This window comes from Diplotaxodon limnothrissa, linkage group LG10 (genome assembly GCF_057381915.1).
Source record: "Diplotaxodon limnothrissa isolate DT_005_m linkage group LG10, D_limnothrissa_male_GT1.1, whole genome shotgun sequence".
NCBI lineage: Eukaryota > Metazoa > Chordata > Actinopteri > Cichliformes > Cichlidae > Diplotaxodon > Diplotaxodon limnothrissa.
In genome coordinates, this window is record NC_140605.1 from 1633382 (window position 1) to 1651666 (window position 18285).

At 43.4% G+C, this 18285-nt stretch overlaps 3 protein-coding genes across 7 annotated transcripts in view; 2 read left to right on the top strand and 1 right to left on the bottom strand.

The window, feature by feature from the left end:
- cltca (clathrin, heavy chain a (Hc)) overlaps positions 1–8259 on the top strand; it is a 34810-nt gene extending 26551 nt beyond the window's left edge. Inside the window, exons 15-31 of one of the 2 annotated variants that reach the window (XM_085364248.1) lie at positions 848–973; positions 1060–1202; positions 1539–1773; positions 1883–2005; positions 2088–2233; positions 2311–2494; positions 2585–2777; positions 3005–3162; positions 3256–3528; positions 3679–3996; positions 4256–4387; positions 4487–4597; positions 4682–4852; positions 4941–5162; positions 5353–5373; positions 6687–6762; positions 7040–8259. In XM_085364248.1, the coding sequence (XP_085220374.1) occupies positions 848–973; positions 1060–1202; positions 1539–1773; positions 1883–2005; positions 2088–2233; positions 2311–2494; positions 2585–2777; positions 3005–3162; positions 3256–3528; positions 3679–3996; positions 4256–4387; positions 4487–4597; positions 4682–4852; positions 4941–5162; positions 5353–5373; positions 6687–6762; positions 7040–7173 (2766 nt within the window). In that variant the 3' untranslated portion in view covers positions 7174–8259. The remainder of the gene's footprint in view (positions 1–847; positions 974–1059; positions 1203–1538; positions 1774–1882; positions 2006–2087; positions 2234–2310; positions 2495–2584; positions 2778–3004; positions 3163–3255; positions 3529–3678; positions 3997–4255; positions 4388–4486; positions 4598–4681; positions 4853–4940; positions 5163–5352; positions 5374–6686; positions 6763–7039) is intronic. The other variant, XM_085364249.1, reaches the window with a different exon arrangement.
- A 1894-nt stretch (positions 8260–10153) lies between these two features.
- On the bottom strand, positions 10154–11341 carry ptrh2 (peptidyl-tRNA hydrolase 2). The gene is made up of 2 exons (XM_085363287.1): positions 11291–11341; positions 10154–10934 (listed from the first exon to the last, which is right to left on the bottom strand). The coding sequence occupies exon 2, from the start codon at positions 10923–10925 to the stop codon at positions 10416–10418; it is 510 nt and encodes a 169-aa protein (XP_085219413.1). The 5' UTR covers positions 10926–10934; positions 11291–11341; the 3' UTR covers positions 10154–10415.
- Positions 11342–16815: 5474 nt separating this feature from the next.
- LOC146623694 (vacuole membrane protein 1-like) overlaps positions 16816–18285 on the top strand; it is a 59974-nt gene continuing 58504 nt past the window's right edge. For all 4 annotated transcript variants that reach the window (XM_085364251.1, XM_085364250.1, XM_085364252.1 and 1 more), the window contains exon 1: positions 16816–17007. The gene's annotated coding sequence lies outside the window, so the exon portion shown is untranslated. The remainder of the gene's footprint in view (positions 17008–18285) is intronic.

Consider the following 18285-nt stretch of genomic DNA (forward strand, 5'->3'; position numbering starts at 1 on the left):
TTATATTTTATAGAAAAGCCAAGCTGCACACATTGACAGTTTACCTGTATTTGTTGCAAATTGTTCAACCAGCAGTCCTGATGGCAGTCAATTATCTTTTGTCCTTTTCCTCTTTTGTCTTTGGAATGGCAGGACATGTATCAGGTAAATCTATTCCTCCCCACAGTGCAGGATTCATTCCCTGCTTTTCTTTCACCCCTTTCCCATTATTTTCAGACACATGATTGAAACTGGGATTTGTATGGAGGCGTATATGTTTATACACCACAGTCCATACACCTGCTGGGGTGTATCTATGTGTAGCCACTGATCTATTAACTTTACGTAGTCGTAGTCATTCATTGGCTCTTGCGTGTGCAGGTAACGGTGACCGTGTTAGGCTCCTTTACTTCACATTTAAACACAGAAAGTGTCGGTTTGTGTTGTGTGTAATCTTGTAAGGAGCTTTTTTTCTAGTGCAGCATGTTGTTGGATAGTCGTGTCAAGATGCACAATCCCAGTTTTGTTTTTTAAATCCTGTGGATGGCAGCAGTGTTTCAGTACTGCTTAGTGAGAACTGGCATCTCTGCTTATTAGTATGAAGGAAGTTTATTGTTCTTTAGTGCGAAACACACACGTTGTTTTCAATAGTTTGACCATCCCTTTAGCCTCCCTAGCTAACAAAGCCAAGACGCTTGATTTTGTTTCTATGTGGTTTTTTTAACTGATTAAGTCCTGATACTTTTAAATAACAGACATTTTTTTGGTGATTATAATTATAGAGGGCAGAAACCAAACCAATCTAAACATTCGACTGTGTACAGATTCACTGACTACACTCTCTTCCCCATTACTCTGTGATGCACAGGAAGCCAAACTAACTGACCAGCTCCCACTCATCATCGTCTGTGACCGTTTCGACTTTGTCCACGACCTGGTCCTCTACCTGTACCGCAACAACCTGCAGAAATACATTGAGATCTATGTTCAGAAGGTAAGAGTCAACACAGAGACATTTAGTTTTCAGAGCACGGTTCATTCACAGATCAAGGAGAGATTTATTGTGAAATCTTTGCTTAGGTAAATCCGAGCCGTCTGCCTGTGGTGGTTGGTGGCCTCTTAGATGTGGACTGCTCTGAGGATGTCATCAAGAGTCTGATCCTGGTTGTCAGAGGACAGTTTTCCACGGATGAACTGGTCGCTGAGGTGGAAAAGAGGAACAGGTGCTGCACACATTCAACTTATGTTATTTTCTAAAACATAATTAATTTTTACCTGACACTTATTCTTCAGTGTAATTCAGGGAGCTGTATGGACGTTAATGAGTGAATATCAGGAGGGAAACTGTGATGCAGATGTTTACGGCTTCTTTTGGAGCTGGCTTTTGTCAAATAACTTTTTTTAATCATTTGAAATAAAAATTTATATATACATATATATGATTTATATTTGTATAATTGTATTACTCATCGTTTACAGCTTACTGAAACTAGATTTGACCCAAGCGTCAAAGCTGTATACGTAGCCAGGGATAGTTCTGACGTCCGCTGTCCTTGCAGGCTGAAGCTGCTCCTGCCCTGGCTCGAGTCTCGTATCCATGAAGGCTGTGAAGAGCCAGCAACCCACAATGCTCTGGCCAAGATCTACATTGACAGCAACAACAACCCTGAACGCTTCCTGAGGGAAAACCCTTACTATGACAGCCGTGTGGTGGGAAAGTACTGTGAGAAGAGAGACCCCCATTTGGCATGTGTAGCTTATGAGAGAGGACAGTGTGACCAGGAGCTGATCAATGTGAGCAAGATGATTTGATGCCACCAGTCCAAGTTTCAGCCAATCCAGTTCTGTTGTTGTGAACTTAACTGTAGCACAAAGCACTGTAATTCTTTCTTTCTTCCATCAGGTCTGCAATGAGAACTCCCTCTTCAAAAGCTTGTCTCGCTACCTTGTACGACGCAGAGACCCTGACCTGTGGGCCAGCGTACTGCTGGAGACCAATCCCTACAGGCGACCACTTATTGATCAGGTACGCACACAAGTTCTGTGGGTTTTTAATCTCCCTGCCCGCCAGCACTGCTTCTCTAAACTTACTTACTTTGTGCTGTCAGGTGGTGCAGACAGCACTGTCAGAAACCCAGGACCCAGAGGAGGTTTCGGTCACAGTCAAGGCTTTCATGACTGCTGACTTGCCCAACGAGCTCATTGAGCTGCTGGAGAAGATTGTGTTGGATAACTCAGTCTTCAGTGAACACAGGTGCTGTAGTGCTGTACTGTTCATCCCGATTATTTTAAAACTGCACAGAAATCCTGATCTTTTTCTTTCTCCCACAGAAATCTGCAGAACCTGTTGATCTTGACGGCCATCAAGGCTGACCGTACTCGAGTGATGGAATATATCAGCAGGCTAGATAACTATGATGCCCCTGACATCGCAAACATTGCCATCAGTAATGAGCTCTTTGAGGAGGCCTTTGCCATCTTTAAAAAGTTTGATGTCAACACCTCTGCTGTGCAGGTCTCTTCTTATTTTCTCGACACTTGGACAAATAATCGTATTACCTGAAGAAGGTTTGATAATACTTCCTGTCTGCCTCCTGCCCCACAGGTGCTGATCGAGCATATTGGCAACTTGGACCGAGCCTATGAGTTTGCAGAGCGCTGCAATGAGCCCGCTGTGTGGAGCCAGCTGGCCAAGGCTCAGCTGCAGAAGGGCCTTGTTAAGGAAGCCATTGATTCCTACATCAAGGCTGACGACCCCTCTGCATACATGGAGGTGGTACAGGCTGCTGATACGAGTGGTACGCAGAATGGTCTCACTAAATTAGAGCAGGTTTTAGTGAAGGCTGTTAGTTGTGTGCTCGTGCCACTTTAATTGAAAGCAATTAATCAATCAATCAATCAATTACATCGACTGTGTTATCGGGTCTTAGATGGCAGCCTGTGCAGTAGCTTTGCTTGTGCAGCAGATATGAAAGGATTACTGTGAAAACAGAGCAACAGCCTCATTAATGTAAATATGTTGCAGGTAACTGGGAGGACTTGGTCAAATTCCTGCAGATGGCTCGTAAGAAGGCCCGCGAATCCTACGTAGAGACCGAGCTGATCTTTGCTTTGGCCAAAACCAACCGCCTTGCTGAACTTGAGGAGTTCATCAATGGGCCCAATAATGCTCACATCCAACAGGTTGAGCTCACTCTCACGCAGAGTCACTCACGCTCTGACGAGCCGACGGGTCATCGATGAAATAATGTTTATTGTACTTTTTATTTGCTTTAGGTTGGTGACCGCTGCTATGATGAGAAAATGTATGAGGCCGCTAAACTGTTGTACAACAACGTTTCCAACTTTGGTCGTCTGGCTTCAACCCTGGTGCACCTCGGAGAGTACCAGGCTGCTGTGGACGGCGCCCGTAAGGCCAACAGCACCCGCACCTGGAAAGAGGTGTGCTTCGCCTGTGTGGATGGACAGGAGTTCAGACTGGCGCAGATGTGTGGTCTCCATATCGTAGTGCACGCCGATGAGCTGGAGGAGCTGATTAACTACTACCAAGTAAGAGATCGATGAGAAGCATTATTGTCCTTAAAATAAATTCAGAAGTTTGAAATCTGGCATAATGATTTTGAGGTGTGCAGCTCTCGTAGCTTAGCCCAAAAATGAGCAAACATTTGACGACCTCCCATCGCTGTTGTTCTCTCTCAGGACCGTGGTTACTTTGAGGAGTTGATTACCATGCTGGAGGCCGCCCTGGGCCTGGAGCGTGCTCACATGGGGATGTTCACAGAGCTGGCCATTCTCTATTCCAAGTTCAAGCCCCAGAAGATGAGGGAGCATCTGGAGCTCTTCTGGTCAAGAGTTAACATCCCAAAGGTCCTGAGAGCAGCAGAGCAGGCTCACCTGTGGGCCGAACTTGTCTTCCTGTATGACAAATACGAGGAGTACGACAACGCCATCATCACCATGATGAACCACCCGACAGATGCCTGGAAGGAGGGCCAGTTCAAAGACATCATCACCAAGGTACAGTTTAATTGGATATCACAATCACGACTTGTTTTTTTTCTTCCCAACAAGGATGCACAACGTTGACCGTTTGTGTCACATTAATGTAGCAGTAAAATCTTGGCTGGTCTGGTACGAGTCAAGCTAATTACAATTTTCCAGCAGTCTGCAAAAAACAGAAGCCAATACATTTATCTCCTAATGCAGTGTTTTGTTTTTATTAAACAGATTTGTTTAGAAGCATGAAATCATTTCTTTGCTTCTGTGTGTGCTGTAGGTGGCCAACGTGGAGCTGTATTACAAAGCCATCCAGTTCTATCTGGAGTTCAAACCATTGTTACTGAACGATTTGCTTATAGTGCTTTCCCCCAGACTGGACCACTCACGCGCCGTCAACTTCTTCACCAAGGTACATGTTGTTCCATGTCATAATGATTCAGATGCATCAGGCTGGTTTCCTCTGTGGTTCAAACTGGGCTGAGCACTGAGCGCACTTGTGTGTTAACAGGTGAAACAGCTGCCTCTGGTCAAACCGTACCTACGGTCAGTACAGAACCACAACAACAAATCGGTCAACGAAGCACTTAACAACCTCTTCATCACAGAGGAGGACTATCAGGTGAGTAACTGTGGATTTAGTTCAATGTTCTGTTATTTCAAAAATACCCACCTCACGCTTTCATTTTCTGCGTACTCCTGCTAGGCACTGAGAACATCAATAGATGCCTACGATAACTTTGACAACATCTCACTGGCCCAGCGCTTGGAGAAGCACGAGCTGATTGAGTTCAGGAGAATCGCTGCCTACCTGTTTAAGGGCAACAACCGCTGGAAACAGAGCGTAGAGCTCTGCAAGAAGGACAAGCTTTATAAGGTGCCCCTTCCGTTTGAGTGCTCAGGTTAAGGTAAGCAGGTGTGTTGCACTCTTCCTGACCCTGTGTGTGCTGCCTCTCGCTCTGCAGGATGCCATGCAGTATGCTTCAGAATCCAAAGACACAGAGCTGGCAGAGGAGCTGCTGTCCTGGTTCCTGCAGGAGAACAAGAAGGAGTGTTTTGCCGCCTGCCTGTTCACTTGCTACGATCTGCTACGACCTGATGTGGTGCTGGAGACCTCCTGGAGGCACAACATCATGGACTTTTCTATGCCGTACTTCATTCAGGTCATGAGGGAGTACCTCAGCAAGGTGAGTCGGCTCTTCTCGGGTTTCCTGTTAGATGGTCACTCAAAAGATCTGAGGACACGTTGGCACACGAGGAATCCTCAGTGAAATAAAACTTGCACAATTTTGTCTGATTACTTTGCATCTCCAGCCGCCTCTGCCAGTTTGTTTTTTTTAAATGTTCATCTTCTGTGCTGCTCCTCTTCTCTTTCAGGTTGATGCAGTTAAGGAACAGGTGACAGTTTAAAGCTCTGTGTTTGATCAGCATTCAGTTTAGGAGATTGCAGCCTGGAGTGTGCATGGTTTTAGCTCTAATGCTCTTTGCGCACTCAAAAACTGATCAGTCGGTCAAACTGGTTTTGTAATTGTTGGGCAACTATCCATATAGGCTGTAATACAAAACTTGGTATAGCCGTAGCATGTAAGTAAGTCTTATTATTCAGTATGTTGTTCAGTGGCGTCGACGCAGTGATTTGAAGCATTCCTGTGAAGTTGGGCGCGTCAACAATTATAAAAAATGATATACCGCATATCTAAAGTGCATTTACCTCCAGCTGTGTAACACTGTTGGGTTTTTGTGTTGCATTCTGATGCTTGGGACTTGATGCATGTGTGTTAACCAAATAAAAGTCTTGCTCATACAAACCTGCAGGCTGTTGGTTTGCCCAGCTTCATGCACAAGGCTTTGAACGATAGGAAGCACCTCAAGTAACCTGGCTCCGCCTCTAAATAAGCTGAGTCTTACTGCTGCAGCAGTGTGACACATACAGCATGAGACACTCAGCAGCTTTGTCTCACTGCTTTTAATTAAAGGGCTGCTGTTTGTTACACTGCATGGACAAACTGAATGTGCACACGGGGTGTGGAAGTAAACTGCTGAGGAAGCCTTTATTGCTGTGTTTTAGAAACAACATGCATCCAGCTGCTGCTGCTTTCCCCTTTGGACCGTAGAAGTCATTCTGCATATTGCTGCTAGCAGTTATCTGACTCACTGCTCAGAAAGGTTCCTCCTGCTCTCACTTGTATTCATGTATATTGCTGGTTGACAGGAACTGACTTATTTCCTGCCTCTGTGAGGCAGAAGCAGGGAAACACTGGACCATCATAGCAACCCCAGTCTCAGCATTTATGCCCAAAAAAGATGTTAAAACAACGACTGCTGTTTTCGACTGCAGAAGCCGTTACTGATATTCACGTTTCATTAGTTGACTATTAAGAAATAAAGGGCAACTGCTTTTGCTACTAAACGTAACTGAGGATGTCATAAATGGTTGTATTTTTAAAATCATGCAAAATATGGCACTTTATTAACGTTTTTATTGCAGTTGGAAGTTCTCAGTTGCCTCTGTGGGTTCATGTGATCCCACATTGACACGTATCGTTGAGCTCGGGGCTCTGAGGGCTCGCACCATCTGCTGCAAGAGTCCATTATTGTTAAGAGATCGTGTGTTGACCCCTACTTTTTTTTTTCCTGACCTTGAACCGTGTAAGTTTCATTTTTAAGGGTTTCAGCGTTTTGCTAAATGTATTCATGTATTCTGTTTGCAGGTAGATAAACTTGAAACCTCAGAGTCTGTAAGGAAAGAGGAGGAGCAGGCAACAGAGACGCAACCCATTGTCTACGGTAACCTCAACATCCACTTATCGTGATCAGTATCCAGGAGAACGCTTTGCTTTCTCGTCTTTCACTTTGTGGTTCCAGGGTCTTCTGTAGTCACTCGGTTTAATCACTGTGAATTCTTTAAGTCATGAAAGGTCCTGAAAACCTGGCTTTAACTTGTTGTTATACTTCTGATGACATAAAAATAAAACCAGCTTCCAGTCTAAGCTTTTAAATCTGAACGAGGAAACAAAAACAAATGTGCATGTGTGACATGTTTCCTCTGTGTGTCGGCTCGCAGGAACACCCCAGCTGATGCTGACAGCAGGCCCAAGCGTCCCTGTGGCCCCTCAGCAAGCGTATGGCTACGGCTACCAGGCGCCCGCAGGATACGGTCAACCAGCAGCTCAGCCAGGCTTCGGCTATGGCATGTAAAGACCCCAGCTCCTTATCTCCACTTACAGGGTGGAGCTTCCATCCATCCATCCCCCACAGTCCTTCACCACACCATTACCCTCTCGCTCTGCCTTCAACAGGGAGAGGAGAACAGCAACAAACTCGTCTTCATCTTTCTTTTGTTTTTAAACCTTTCTTTACCCCCCTTAAACTGCCATGAAGGACTCAGTTTTTGTTCTGTTGTCAAACGAAAGGTTTGAATCACAGATTTAATTTCCTCACATTCCGTATTGACTACATTAATTTTTCTTATGTTTATTTTATTTGAATGGGAAATGGTTTATGTACAATGGGAGGGTTGGTTTGTGGGAAGAGCTGGTCTTCTCCAAAACAAGAAAAAAAAAACCACACAAACACACAAAGGTCTGTTGTGAAGCATCTGGTTTGCACTCTGTAGTGAGAAGAAATAATGTAGAGCCTCTTCCTTTTGATGTGCGTGAGCAGCTTCTTCTTTCAGACTGTAAAATGCATTTAATTATTGTATATTCAGACACATGGCCGCTGCTTCCGTCCCCACAATCCTGAAACACTACGCTGTCCCATTAATGCCCCAAACTCAAACTTCAGGGCTGGTTTGATGAAGAAAATCCCAGAAGAGTATTTTACGTACAATTTACAGGAAAGTTTGGTTCTTTCCAGCAAAGCCTATGCAGAAAAACATTTATGACATGTCTATGTGCTTTACACACGGCTTTAATGTGGGACGATTCCACCTTAGGAGGGGCTGCAGACCTGTTTGTGCTCGACTAACAACCCCCCCTCTATGCTGTGGTTTGTTTCTGCAGGAGACATTTTTCAAACTTTGTTCTCCTGTTTGATTAGATTGAATGTTAAGTTGAACTCCTCTAAATCAGAAACAATATCACAACACTTGTGGGATTGTGAAGGTTTTTTTTCTTAAGGCTTGTGTGTGTGTATACAGGAAATCAATCATTAACTCTTTGAACTTATATTCTTATCTCAATTACCTTAGATTTAAATTGTGCACTTAAGATACTTGATTGTGCATAATCAGGATCATAATGAATGAAACAGCGGTTTTGTTTTCCACTTAAAAAATAAAATAAAGGCTTCTTGTTTGTCAAGAAAAGTGTGACCGTGTCTTGCATGTGCTGTAACAAACTCTCACAGTTCTGATGGGGGTGATAACAGAGTGACATATATTTTTGTCTCTACTACAACAGTAACGATCAGTGATTGCTAAATCTGAAGTCCCAAACGTGATGCAGGTGCAGTACGAAACCTTTGTTGAAGAGAGGAAATGTGTAGGAACACGTTGCGCACGTTACTGGACGACCCTGAATGTTCTTCTGTTTGTTTTGAGACATTTCGTTTTCTGTGGCTGGCTAAGTGCTCGGTTTGTACTGCTATAAATGTTCAATATGCCACCCAGCTGCGAATATATTGTCATGTTTTGCCTCTAGGGGGTGCTATAGTAAAATAAAGCTCTATGCAAGTCATTTCAGCTATTATACACTAAAACCGGCACTGCTTAAAAAATACTAAGGGACCACTTAAATTACAAATCCGCTCCCGATTAATAACATTCAATTTGAAATTCTATGCTGTCATCAGATGCACAAATAGCCGATGTTCCATAGGTTTTAATTGGATTCATGTCAGAGGAACGCGCTGGCCGCGAGGCCGAGCTTTGTCCATACCAGCAGGATCCCACTGCACCATCTAAAGGTCTGGCAGGCAGTCTCAGAGGTACATGCCTGTAGCTAACAGCAGTCAGGGTACCGCTGGCCAGCAAGTCTGGTCTGTTTGGCCATCCAAGGATAAACCTCTCCAGACCATCAATGACCTTCTGCCAAATGGTCATGTTGGATATTATTGCTGCTGGCGTAACCGTTCACCATGAGATCTCCTTTGTGTGTGAACCTGCAGTCATCTGTAAAGTGGAGGACCTGTTATCAGGTGAACGCCAGATGCACCGGGCTGTGAGGTCATCCCACGCTATGTCGGGATGTCACGCAATGAGTGTGTGTCCAGCAGTTCAGTCAGAAACATGCACAAGTAGGCTGCTGAAGGGGATTTTGTGGAGCTCTGCATTTACAGTGGGGCAAAAAAGTATTTAGTCAGCCACCGATTGTGCAAGTTCCCCCACCTAAAATGATGACAGAGGTCAGTAATTTGCACCAGAGGTACACTTCAACTGTGAGAGACAGAATGTGAAAAAAAAAATCCATGAATCCACATGGTAGGATTTGTAAAGAATTTATTCGTAAATTAGGGTGGAAAATAAGTATTTGGTCACCTCAAACAAGGAAAATCTCTGGCTCTCACAGACCTGTAACGTCTTCTGTAAGAAGCTTTTCTGTCCCCCACTCGTTACCTGTATGAATGGCACCTGTTTGAACTCATCATCTGGTAAAGACCTATAGTAAACGTTTGACCTCTGTTATTGCCAACAAAGGTTATGTGGCAGCAGATGTTACTGTGTTTCATAAAAGTGGGCAGGCAGACGCAAAACGTTATCAGGGCTGGAATTTTTAAATACGTAGCACAACAGTGAAACATTGGTTGTATTTACACACATGGCTCTGATCTGTAGCCTTAAACTCAGTTACATGAATGTATCCAATTGTCTTTGTCACTTTTCTAAACTCACATTTCAAATGTTTCACACTGAAACGGCTTCATACGAAGCAGATTTTAATACAGCAGCATTACGAACACTAATAGCGTGACATCTCCTTTCTAGTCAGCGCATCTTTCTTTACCTTCTAGAGAATTTGACCAGCTCATGACTGACGTGTAGACAAAAGCTTTTCTCATTTTAAACATGTTAAAAATAAGGTGATTTTCTGAACTGCTGTTCTGTAAAACCTCCACCTCTGCTTTGTAACTGTGGCTTTCATCAGCAGCACCCCATCAATTAGTTTTCTAGTTACAAATAAAAAATAAAAAAAAAAAACCAAAACATTATTTTATAGGAAAAAATAAATGCCATTGAGTCTCAGCACCATTGTGATGTTACATTCATTTAAGCTGCTCTGCTGCTTCAGTGCAACATCACAGTATGAGTTCCTACAAATCAATCTTCTCATTAGCAGTACATAATTTGGACAAAGGTTATTAAATCATATTTCTGAGCGTCCCGTTGATGTGAAGAACTGCTCCGTGTCACTGAGCTATCACAGTAAAAGTACAAATGTGTCATTACTGAACTAAGCCCTGCAATAAAACTCCTGGTAGCTCAGCTGAAAGCTGGATCTCTAGTAGAGCTTCAAGTCTCCAGTGACACTGTCGATCAGATCGGCCAGGCCCGGGCCGATGCCCAGCACGGTGCGTGAGCCCGGTGCGATCTGTGTCCTTCCTGCATCCTGGATCAAGCTAACGGGAAGTCCCACTTCCTTGGCGCGGCCTAGCAGGTCAATCAGGGTGTCCTCGTCAGGCGCCTTCACCACCACTTTGGGCTGGCCACAGTATTCCCACTGTCTGAGCAGCTCAGGGTTCCTGCGTTGGACCTGCTTGTAAGCCGACACAGCAGCATGGGCACACTGGGCAGCAACTTTCCCTTTGCCCATCTTTAGGTCATTCCTGACCACCAGAATCATTTTGAACTCGCCTCCTTCTCCCATCACGCTTGCTTCTCCAGAGCCATTCCCTTTCAACAGACTTTTGGATGTTGCGCCAAAGCGGGCCCCAAGGCGCCAACCAAGAAGGAGCCCACAGCCAAGGCCAGCTGCTACACCCAAGACCAAGGGGCCATACGACAAGTCCATACTTTAAACCTGGAAAAATCAGAAACAGGTTAGGGCTACACACACACACACACAGGAAATACACTGTAACTGCTCCAGAGGAGGTCTCTGAATAAATAAGTCTTCCCATTTTAACATAAAAAATGTCCATATTCAAATTTCCATTTTGCGCTGTAATTCGGGAACTTTGCTTCAAAGAGGTTCGAAGGCGGGTTTTTCTCACTGGTTCACGTGCTGTTCACGTGCTGTTCACGTGCTACACTCGCTGACTTTGAGCCTCCAGGTTACAAACACGTTTGAAAAGCAGGACTTCAGAATGACACGAACAGACGCACACGGTAGAAGAAAGGAGGAAACAGCAGGACCACACCGGTCACATTTCATACCTGTGCTCGGCAAGAAGAAGCGTCTTCTGCCTCACTTCCCGTCGCTCTGTGATGACGTCACACAACAGCTGTTTCGTCTTTGTTAACGATGCTCCGAAGTTGCATGAAATGTACCAGCTTTATCCATCGTAATCTCTTTTAAACTATACACTGTACCTATTCAATCTCCTTGTTATATTTCATTTATTACTAATTTTTATTAAAATTATTATTTTAACTACCGTAACCAAACATTTCCCCAGGTATTTCTTATCTAGCCTGAAGTAAACTTGTGCTTTTTCTTTAATCAATAACCGAAAAAATTACGAAAACCAATTAAACAAAAACCAAACTGCGTGCATGTTCTTCAGAAACACATCTGCTGACGTCGTTAAGCCAACAGGAAGCGGTTTCGTTTGCACAGCTTTTGTTTGTTTTGTTTTTTTAATTTATTGAGCAATTGAAAATACAAACGCTCAAAGACGATGACAGTGATAACAATACAAATGACAAAAGTACAAGAAATATAGAATTAGAGGAATTATGAATAATAGAAAAAAAAATACAATCTAAAAACAAAACAGAAAAGATTCATATGGCAGGCATTTAAATTTTGCGTAAAGGAGAGCAATGAAAAAATAAAATAAGATAAGTCAAAATAGCAGGAGACGGGCAATGCCCTGATAAATATTTTTGGCATATTTGCTCTTAGTCTTTTTAAGCAAAGAAAAAAAAAACTTTAAATCATTAATAAAACAAAGAAGGCGTCGAGTTCCTCGATTTAGCACAATGGATATGATATTTACCCAACAGTATGATGATGTTAATAATGTCTGAGACACCCAAAGCTAGATGATCCATATAAGAAATAATATGACATAGTTCGAATGGTTCAGGATTCAAAGATTCAAAGTGTTTATTGTCACGTGTACAGAAGCATTTCTCTGTGCAATGAAATTCTTCCTCTGCTGTCCAAACACAAATGCCAGGTTAGGTTGAAGGAACAAGATAAATAAATAAGTACAAAAATAAGTAAGTGAAGACAAGTGAGGTATGCAGATGTCGATGGACGTACAAAGGAGCTTAATGTGCAGAATGAACTTAGGTGGTGGCAAAAATCCAATTTGTTATGTCATCACCAAAAACATTGTGATAGTTTGCACAGGTCTTTGATTCACTGACGCCACATAAATGAGGGAGGAAGCACACTATGAAACTCACCCATCTGAAGGGTGTGTCACAGATAATACTTTGTAAATATTTGATATTTTATTAAAGACTGAAATCACCAAATGTTCTCATGTGTTCCTCAGAAATAACGTCTTATTTCAGCTGAACTGAAGCAGCTATAAATGCTTCAGTCTAAAGCCTCGTTAGTTCAAATCAGTGTTGTGAAAGCTAGCATATTAATGGAACAAATACATGACCATATAAATATGGAAGAGTGTCCTAAAATGGTTTGAATGGTGGAGAGTTAGGATGTTATTAAGGAGAGAGGGTCTTCTTCTTTTTATAGTTGCTCCCATTATGGGCCACCATAGTAGATCCTTTGCCTCTATCTCACCCTACCCCTCCAACCGTCTTACACCAGCCCTCTGCATGTCCTCCTCTACCTCATCCATGAGCTTTCTCTGTGGTCTTCCTCTTTCTGCCTGCCTGGCAGCTCCATCTTCAACATCCTTTGCATCAAATAAATTTCCTTCCTGTTGTCGCCAAGTGGAATCCAGTGGTTTTCAGTGTTTGGAGTAACACTCGAGGGTCATCTTATTGTTGGGTTTTTTTGTTTTCTGTGTTCGCCGTATCATCGTAGGGTCTTTACATTACAATATAAATCGCCTGGAGGAAACAGTTTTGTGATGTGGTGCCATAAAATAAAACTGAACTGAACTGAACACGGCAGCACGGTGGTTAGCACTGTTGCAAAATTACAGACATTACTCAAAGTATGAAAGTGCCATTTAAAAATCATTCAAACATCAGAGAAAACACAGCCGGGGAGCCTCCTTGATCAGGATCTCAGTGCTGCGTGTCTCAACAGGCTCAGGTTCAACATACTTTTACAAAATAAATAAATGAAACCTTCAAAGTCTAAGTTTTCCAATTTTTTACTCTTTTATTTAACTTGAAAGCAACGACAGAGCGCTGCACGAAGAGAGCCACAGATGAGAGAGCCCCGTTACTGGCTGATGTTAATGCTACTGCGTTAGGTGGCGTGTAGACTCATATGAATTCCAGTTAGTTGTTAACAAACAGGATGGACGCTGTGTGCTGCACAGTCGGATTCCCGCAGGTTGGAGGCGGAGTGACGCAGACAGAGGCCACCAAAACGAGCACACCGAGGAGGAAGCCTCCTAACTTTACTCCCCACACGACCTTGACACAGTTACACCACCAACTAAGCACAAACACACAATACTCAAATCAGCAAAGCACAAGGGACCTGTTTTAGTGTGATGTGCGGTTAAGTACCTCATCTCTGTCTTTTCATTTTGTGCCCAAATGTTGTGATGTTGTATCTTATTTGTGGCATCTGTGCAAAGACAAAGGCACAAAATCAGCAGCTTGTGGCAATACGTGTTATGGTTGCGCAGGAATGTTCAGTGTCTCGTTATGAAATAGTCCCAGTCATGACCCACAGATATGAGATGTTAATTCATTACCGTTAAAATGTGAGTTTTATTGCAAAACTAAGGACTGTAAACCCCTCTGTTTGCAAACAGTCATTAAAGTGGACGCACTCAAACGCAAGGAAGCACTTCCCAAAGAGTGGAAGGCGAGGAAGAGCTAGCGGCGAAGCTGCTTTTAAATACATTTTCCATAAAGATGCTAAACAATGACGCTGTGCTATGTTTACCATAGTCTGTGTTTCTCCTGGACTCCTCTTGGAATCGCAGTGCAGCTCTGTGAAAGTGAAGAACGGACAGATGGGAGAAAAGTCAGTGTAATATAGAAACTGAGATCTGCTCATCAAAGACTGCAGCGTGCTGCAAGTAGTTTCAGTTCATGTCAGTTACTGGTTAAAGGTGTCACTGAGTAACGGAGACTTTTTTAAACCAGCATAAATGATCACGTTGCTTGCACAGGTTCATTTTCCTGCCTGGTATCCAGCTGCTTCTATAACTCTCGTTGCTCCTTTCTTAGATCCTGCAGACAAAAGATGAAACGTTTGAGCGCAGGCGGCAAACTTTATTCATATTTAAGTCTCTGACTGACTTTCCAATCAACTCGTCTCTGACAGCAAAAAGACTCGTAGCAGACGTGACATCCGAAAGATGATGAAGCTGTTCATACCTTCAGTGTTTCTTCATCCTTACTATGTAAGACTATCTCCTCCAGTTTGTGGTACAGGACACAGAAAATCTTTGCTACAGCTATCAATGTGCTATTTGGTCAAAGAAGCAATTTGAAACAAAATTACCTTCAGTTTCTGCATAGCTGACCTCATTTTCTGACCTTTCCCTCTGAGATAATACAGCTGAAAGAGGAGCAGAGCATGACTGTTTCTGACTTAGCTGGAAATTCTTTCAGCTTTTACACGACTCCAGCCGTTAGAGACAAAATGTGGTGTTAAATCGTTACAACAAGTATACTTGGAGACCCAGACGTCGCCTCAGCAGGCAGATGTTCATTTTTCTGTCTCAGCCGCTGATTCTCTGCCTCCAATCAGGACATGAAATCAACACCAATGATTTGCTTTTGACATCAATGAAATCTGCGACGTTTAACAGTGGCCAGCTGGTCACAGGGTTGTGAGCAGGCCTGAACTCTAAGGTGAAACAGCGTCTGTCCCGATGTCTTTTGGCTGAAGTCAAAAAAGGACACACTTGTGCATGCCTCTCACCATTTCTCTTATTAATGTTTTTTCATATTCCTGCTTCCAGAGTTTTCTCTTTATTTCCACCTGTTGCTGTGACCTGGATTCACAGTCAATCATCGACGATGTCATCATAGCGGTGACATAACTTATTTTGAAATGTTCCACAGAGGAGTGACGTGCACAGCGTTATTCCAGTTTGTGAGACTACAGCCCATGAACAGTGCGTATATAAAAGTCCCTTCTTTGCCATTAAGTCTAGTTTAGCTGCTAAGGTTTAATATAACAAGCTCTTTTTTTATCTTTGTTATCTTCTCTCCAGGTATCGGCCCGTCCTCCAGCAGAGCTCCTTCTCCTCTCTGCAGTTGCTTACAGCATTGGAAAGTCTTCTCCTGATCGCTTCCACTTCACTACACACACACACCAGGACACGAGCTGTTATACCAACAGGTGCCATATACTGTCAAACAAGTGCAAATATTTGCGCCCTGTTTTAGCACTCACATGCTTTCCTGCTTCTCTCCATCACTCCTGAAGAGCTCCTGCATCATCCTGCTGAATCTCCAGGTATCAGCTTTTTTAAACATGCTGGAGGTTTAACAGGTTAAAATGTAGTTTAACAAACAAACAAACATGTCTCTGCTTTCCCACGGAGAGCTAATCAAACCGGTACATCCCACTTTCTAAGTGACATTAACTGCCGCACAGGGAATACAGACATAACATAATCCTGGGACTTCCCCAGTGAGGTTTTTAAACTTCAAGGTAACACTGCCCCCTATTGAACAAAACAGCTAGTTTCTGTTACAAGCAGCTGTACATGATCTGACAGTAATCAGATTACATCCTGTCCACTTGCCCACATCACTGAAATCAGACTGCAAGCTGAGACGTGACAGCGTTGTGTTATGAAGGATTGTGTAACTATAAGCCTTTCATCCAGCTCGTTTGATGAGTACTAAGGAGCACAGTATTACAGGTTGATATTTTGCTTGTATTTCCCATCAGACCTTTGTAAAACAGACAATATTTCATCTCGAAGATTGTGATTTAAACACAAAGACAAATGAAGAACACAAATATGTTCCATATTAGGAAACAAAGATCGGAGGTCTACGTGTACAAATGAAATCTCCAAATACATTTCTGTGGAAAAACTTTTCATTTGAAACTATTATAATGTTTTTGTGCTTCTTTAAAATATGAACTAAATGACCTCTGACATGACTATAACTGAACTCAGAGCTACCACGTCCAGGCAGAGGCTGTACTTTGTCATTTTAACATCACATGTCGTGCGGTCGGGTGGTAAATGACACCTGCTCTGCAATCTTCCCATCATTCCGCTTTCTTAACAAGATCCCAGGAAACAGTAAACCCGGACTGTGTTCGAGCCCTCGCAGAAACACCTTCCACCTGTGGGAGAAGAGTGGACAACTTCTTCTTTTAACTCTGGCAAATGAGATGAGACAGGAACTCAGACACGCCAGCGGACAGCTGAGGGCTCTACTAATGACCTGAAAACTGCAATGTCCTTAGTTTTGGAGTTGTTTTTTTCTAATTTGACACGATGCCGTTCATGCATCCTCAATGTGAAACCTGCAGAGGACTGAGACGTGTTAGAAGTGCGCTCCAGGAAAGTGATCCACTTATTTATAGAGTCTTAATTAGACTGCCTCTCTGGAGGTTTGACCAGGCAAAAGATGAAATCTCTCCCTCTTTCTGTGTTTGTGTGTCCCCCCCAAGAAACCCAGCATCACTGCTCTATCCCTCACTGGCCCCCTTCATCACCGCACCCTGCACTCGAGTTATGATGCAATTCGTGGGGACGCGTGCTCTTGCCCTACATTGCTACTGGGGCTCCACCGCAGGGTTTGTTTTCTACAAGCTCAGAGCTGATTGCAGACGAGACTCCAGCTGAACGGTGAGTTTCCTCTCTGTGCATCATGCATTTCTACAACAGACTTTGGTGTCATATTTAAGGCCTTTGTTTTTGTTTTGCACTCAGTCCATAACCCGTCTCCAGTGTGCAGCTCTCATTTGTGTCTAACAAAAGTGTGAATCGATTACGCCGTATTGGATTTCTCATCTGGAAGTGTGTGCGCTCTGTCTTGGATTTCTCATTGTCCCTCGCAGTTACTCAACAGGTCTGAGTTGTTTTGGTAGAAGCGATTGCGCAATCAGGCGCTGGAGCAGCGCTGTGCTATGAGCCTCACATAAGCAGAAGTGTCGTTATGAAACTGTTTACTGGGTGCTGGCTGTGACGCACAGTTTGCAGTTTAACTCCTGAACAAAATAGCTGTTCTGCAGAATAAAGCACACATCTGTGGCAGCAAAAGTTCATGTTTTGCACAAACAGACCGGTTTGGCACAGATTTCTATTGTCGGGATTGTTCACAGGATATGATGAATAGCATGGTTCTTGGACAAGGCTCTGTTTTCTCATGTGCAAACGAGCAAATGATTTGTTGCAGCATTGAGTGAGTGCTTCTAATGAGCACATGTCCTGAAGGTTTGAAATCTGCCACTGAGTCTATGTGCAGTTCTTTATGTATAAGAAGGACATCGTTTTTTGGTGTGCAACATCTCAGTAGCACAAAATAGCCTGCCAACTATTCACAGCTGCCAGTGTGAGCCGTTTCAGCGATCAGGAAGCGTGTTTCCAATGCTGAACATACGTTTGTGTTCAGGTCCTTGAACCTTCAGCAAGCACTGAGTGGAAGTCTCACAAACTATGTACTTCACATTCATCTGGGAAGCATGTGCTGTGCAGTTTTATTTTTGCAGATTTTAAACAGCCAGAGGTGCACAGCTAGGGCACAGAAAGAGGGATTAAGCTCTGAGAGTATGTGTGTGTCTGCAAGAGGAACTGGCAATTCCAGCAGATGGTGAGCTGCACACCTCAGTGTCAGAGTCCCCATCTTGATGCTCACTGATTCCTGAGAGACACGAGGCTCTGTAGTGACACACTTACATGCTTGCAGGCACGAGCACGGAGGTGCGTGGATCTCCTGTGAACAAACGAAGGGAGGAAGCATGAAGCACAACACCGTCTTACACCGTTAAATCTATTATTTAAACATATTGAAGATTATTGGGAGAAACCTCTCAAAAGTTGTCTGCACAGAAAAATGAACAAGATTTGCATGCGCTCCCAGTATCAGCGCTAATTAAGGTACTTATTAGGTCATGCACAGGCCTG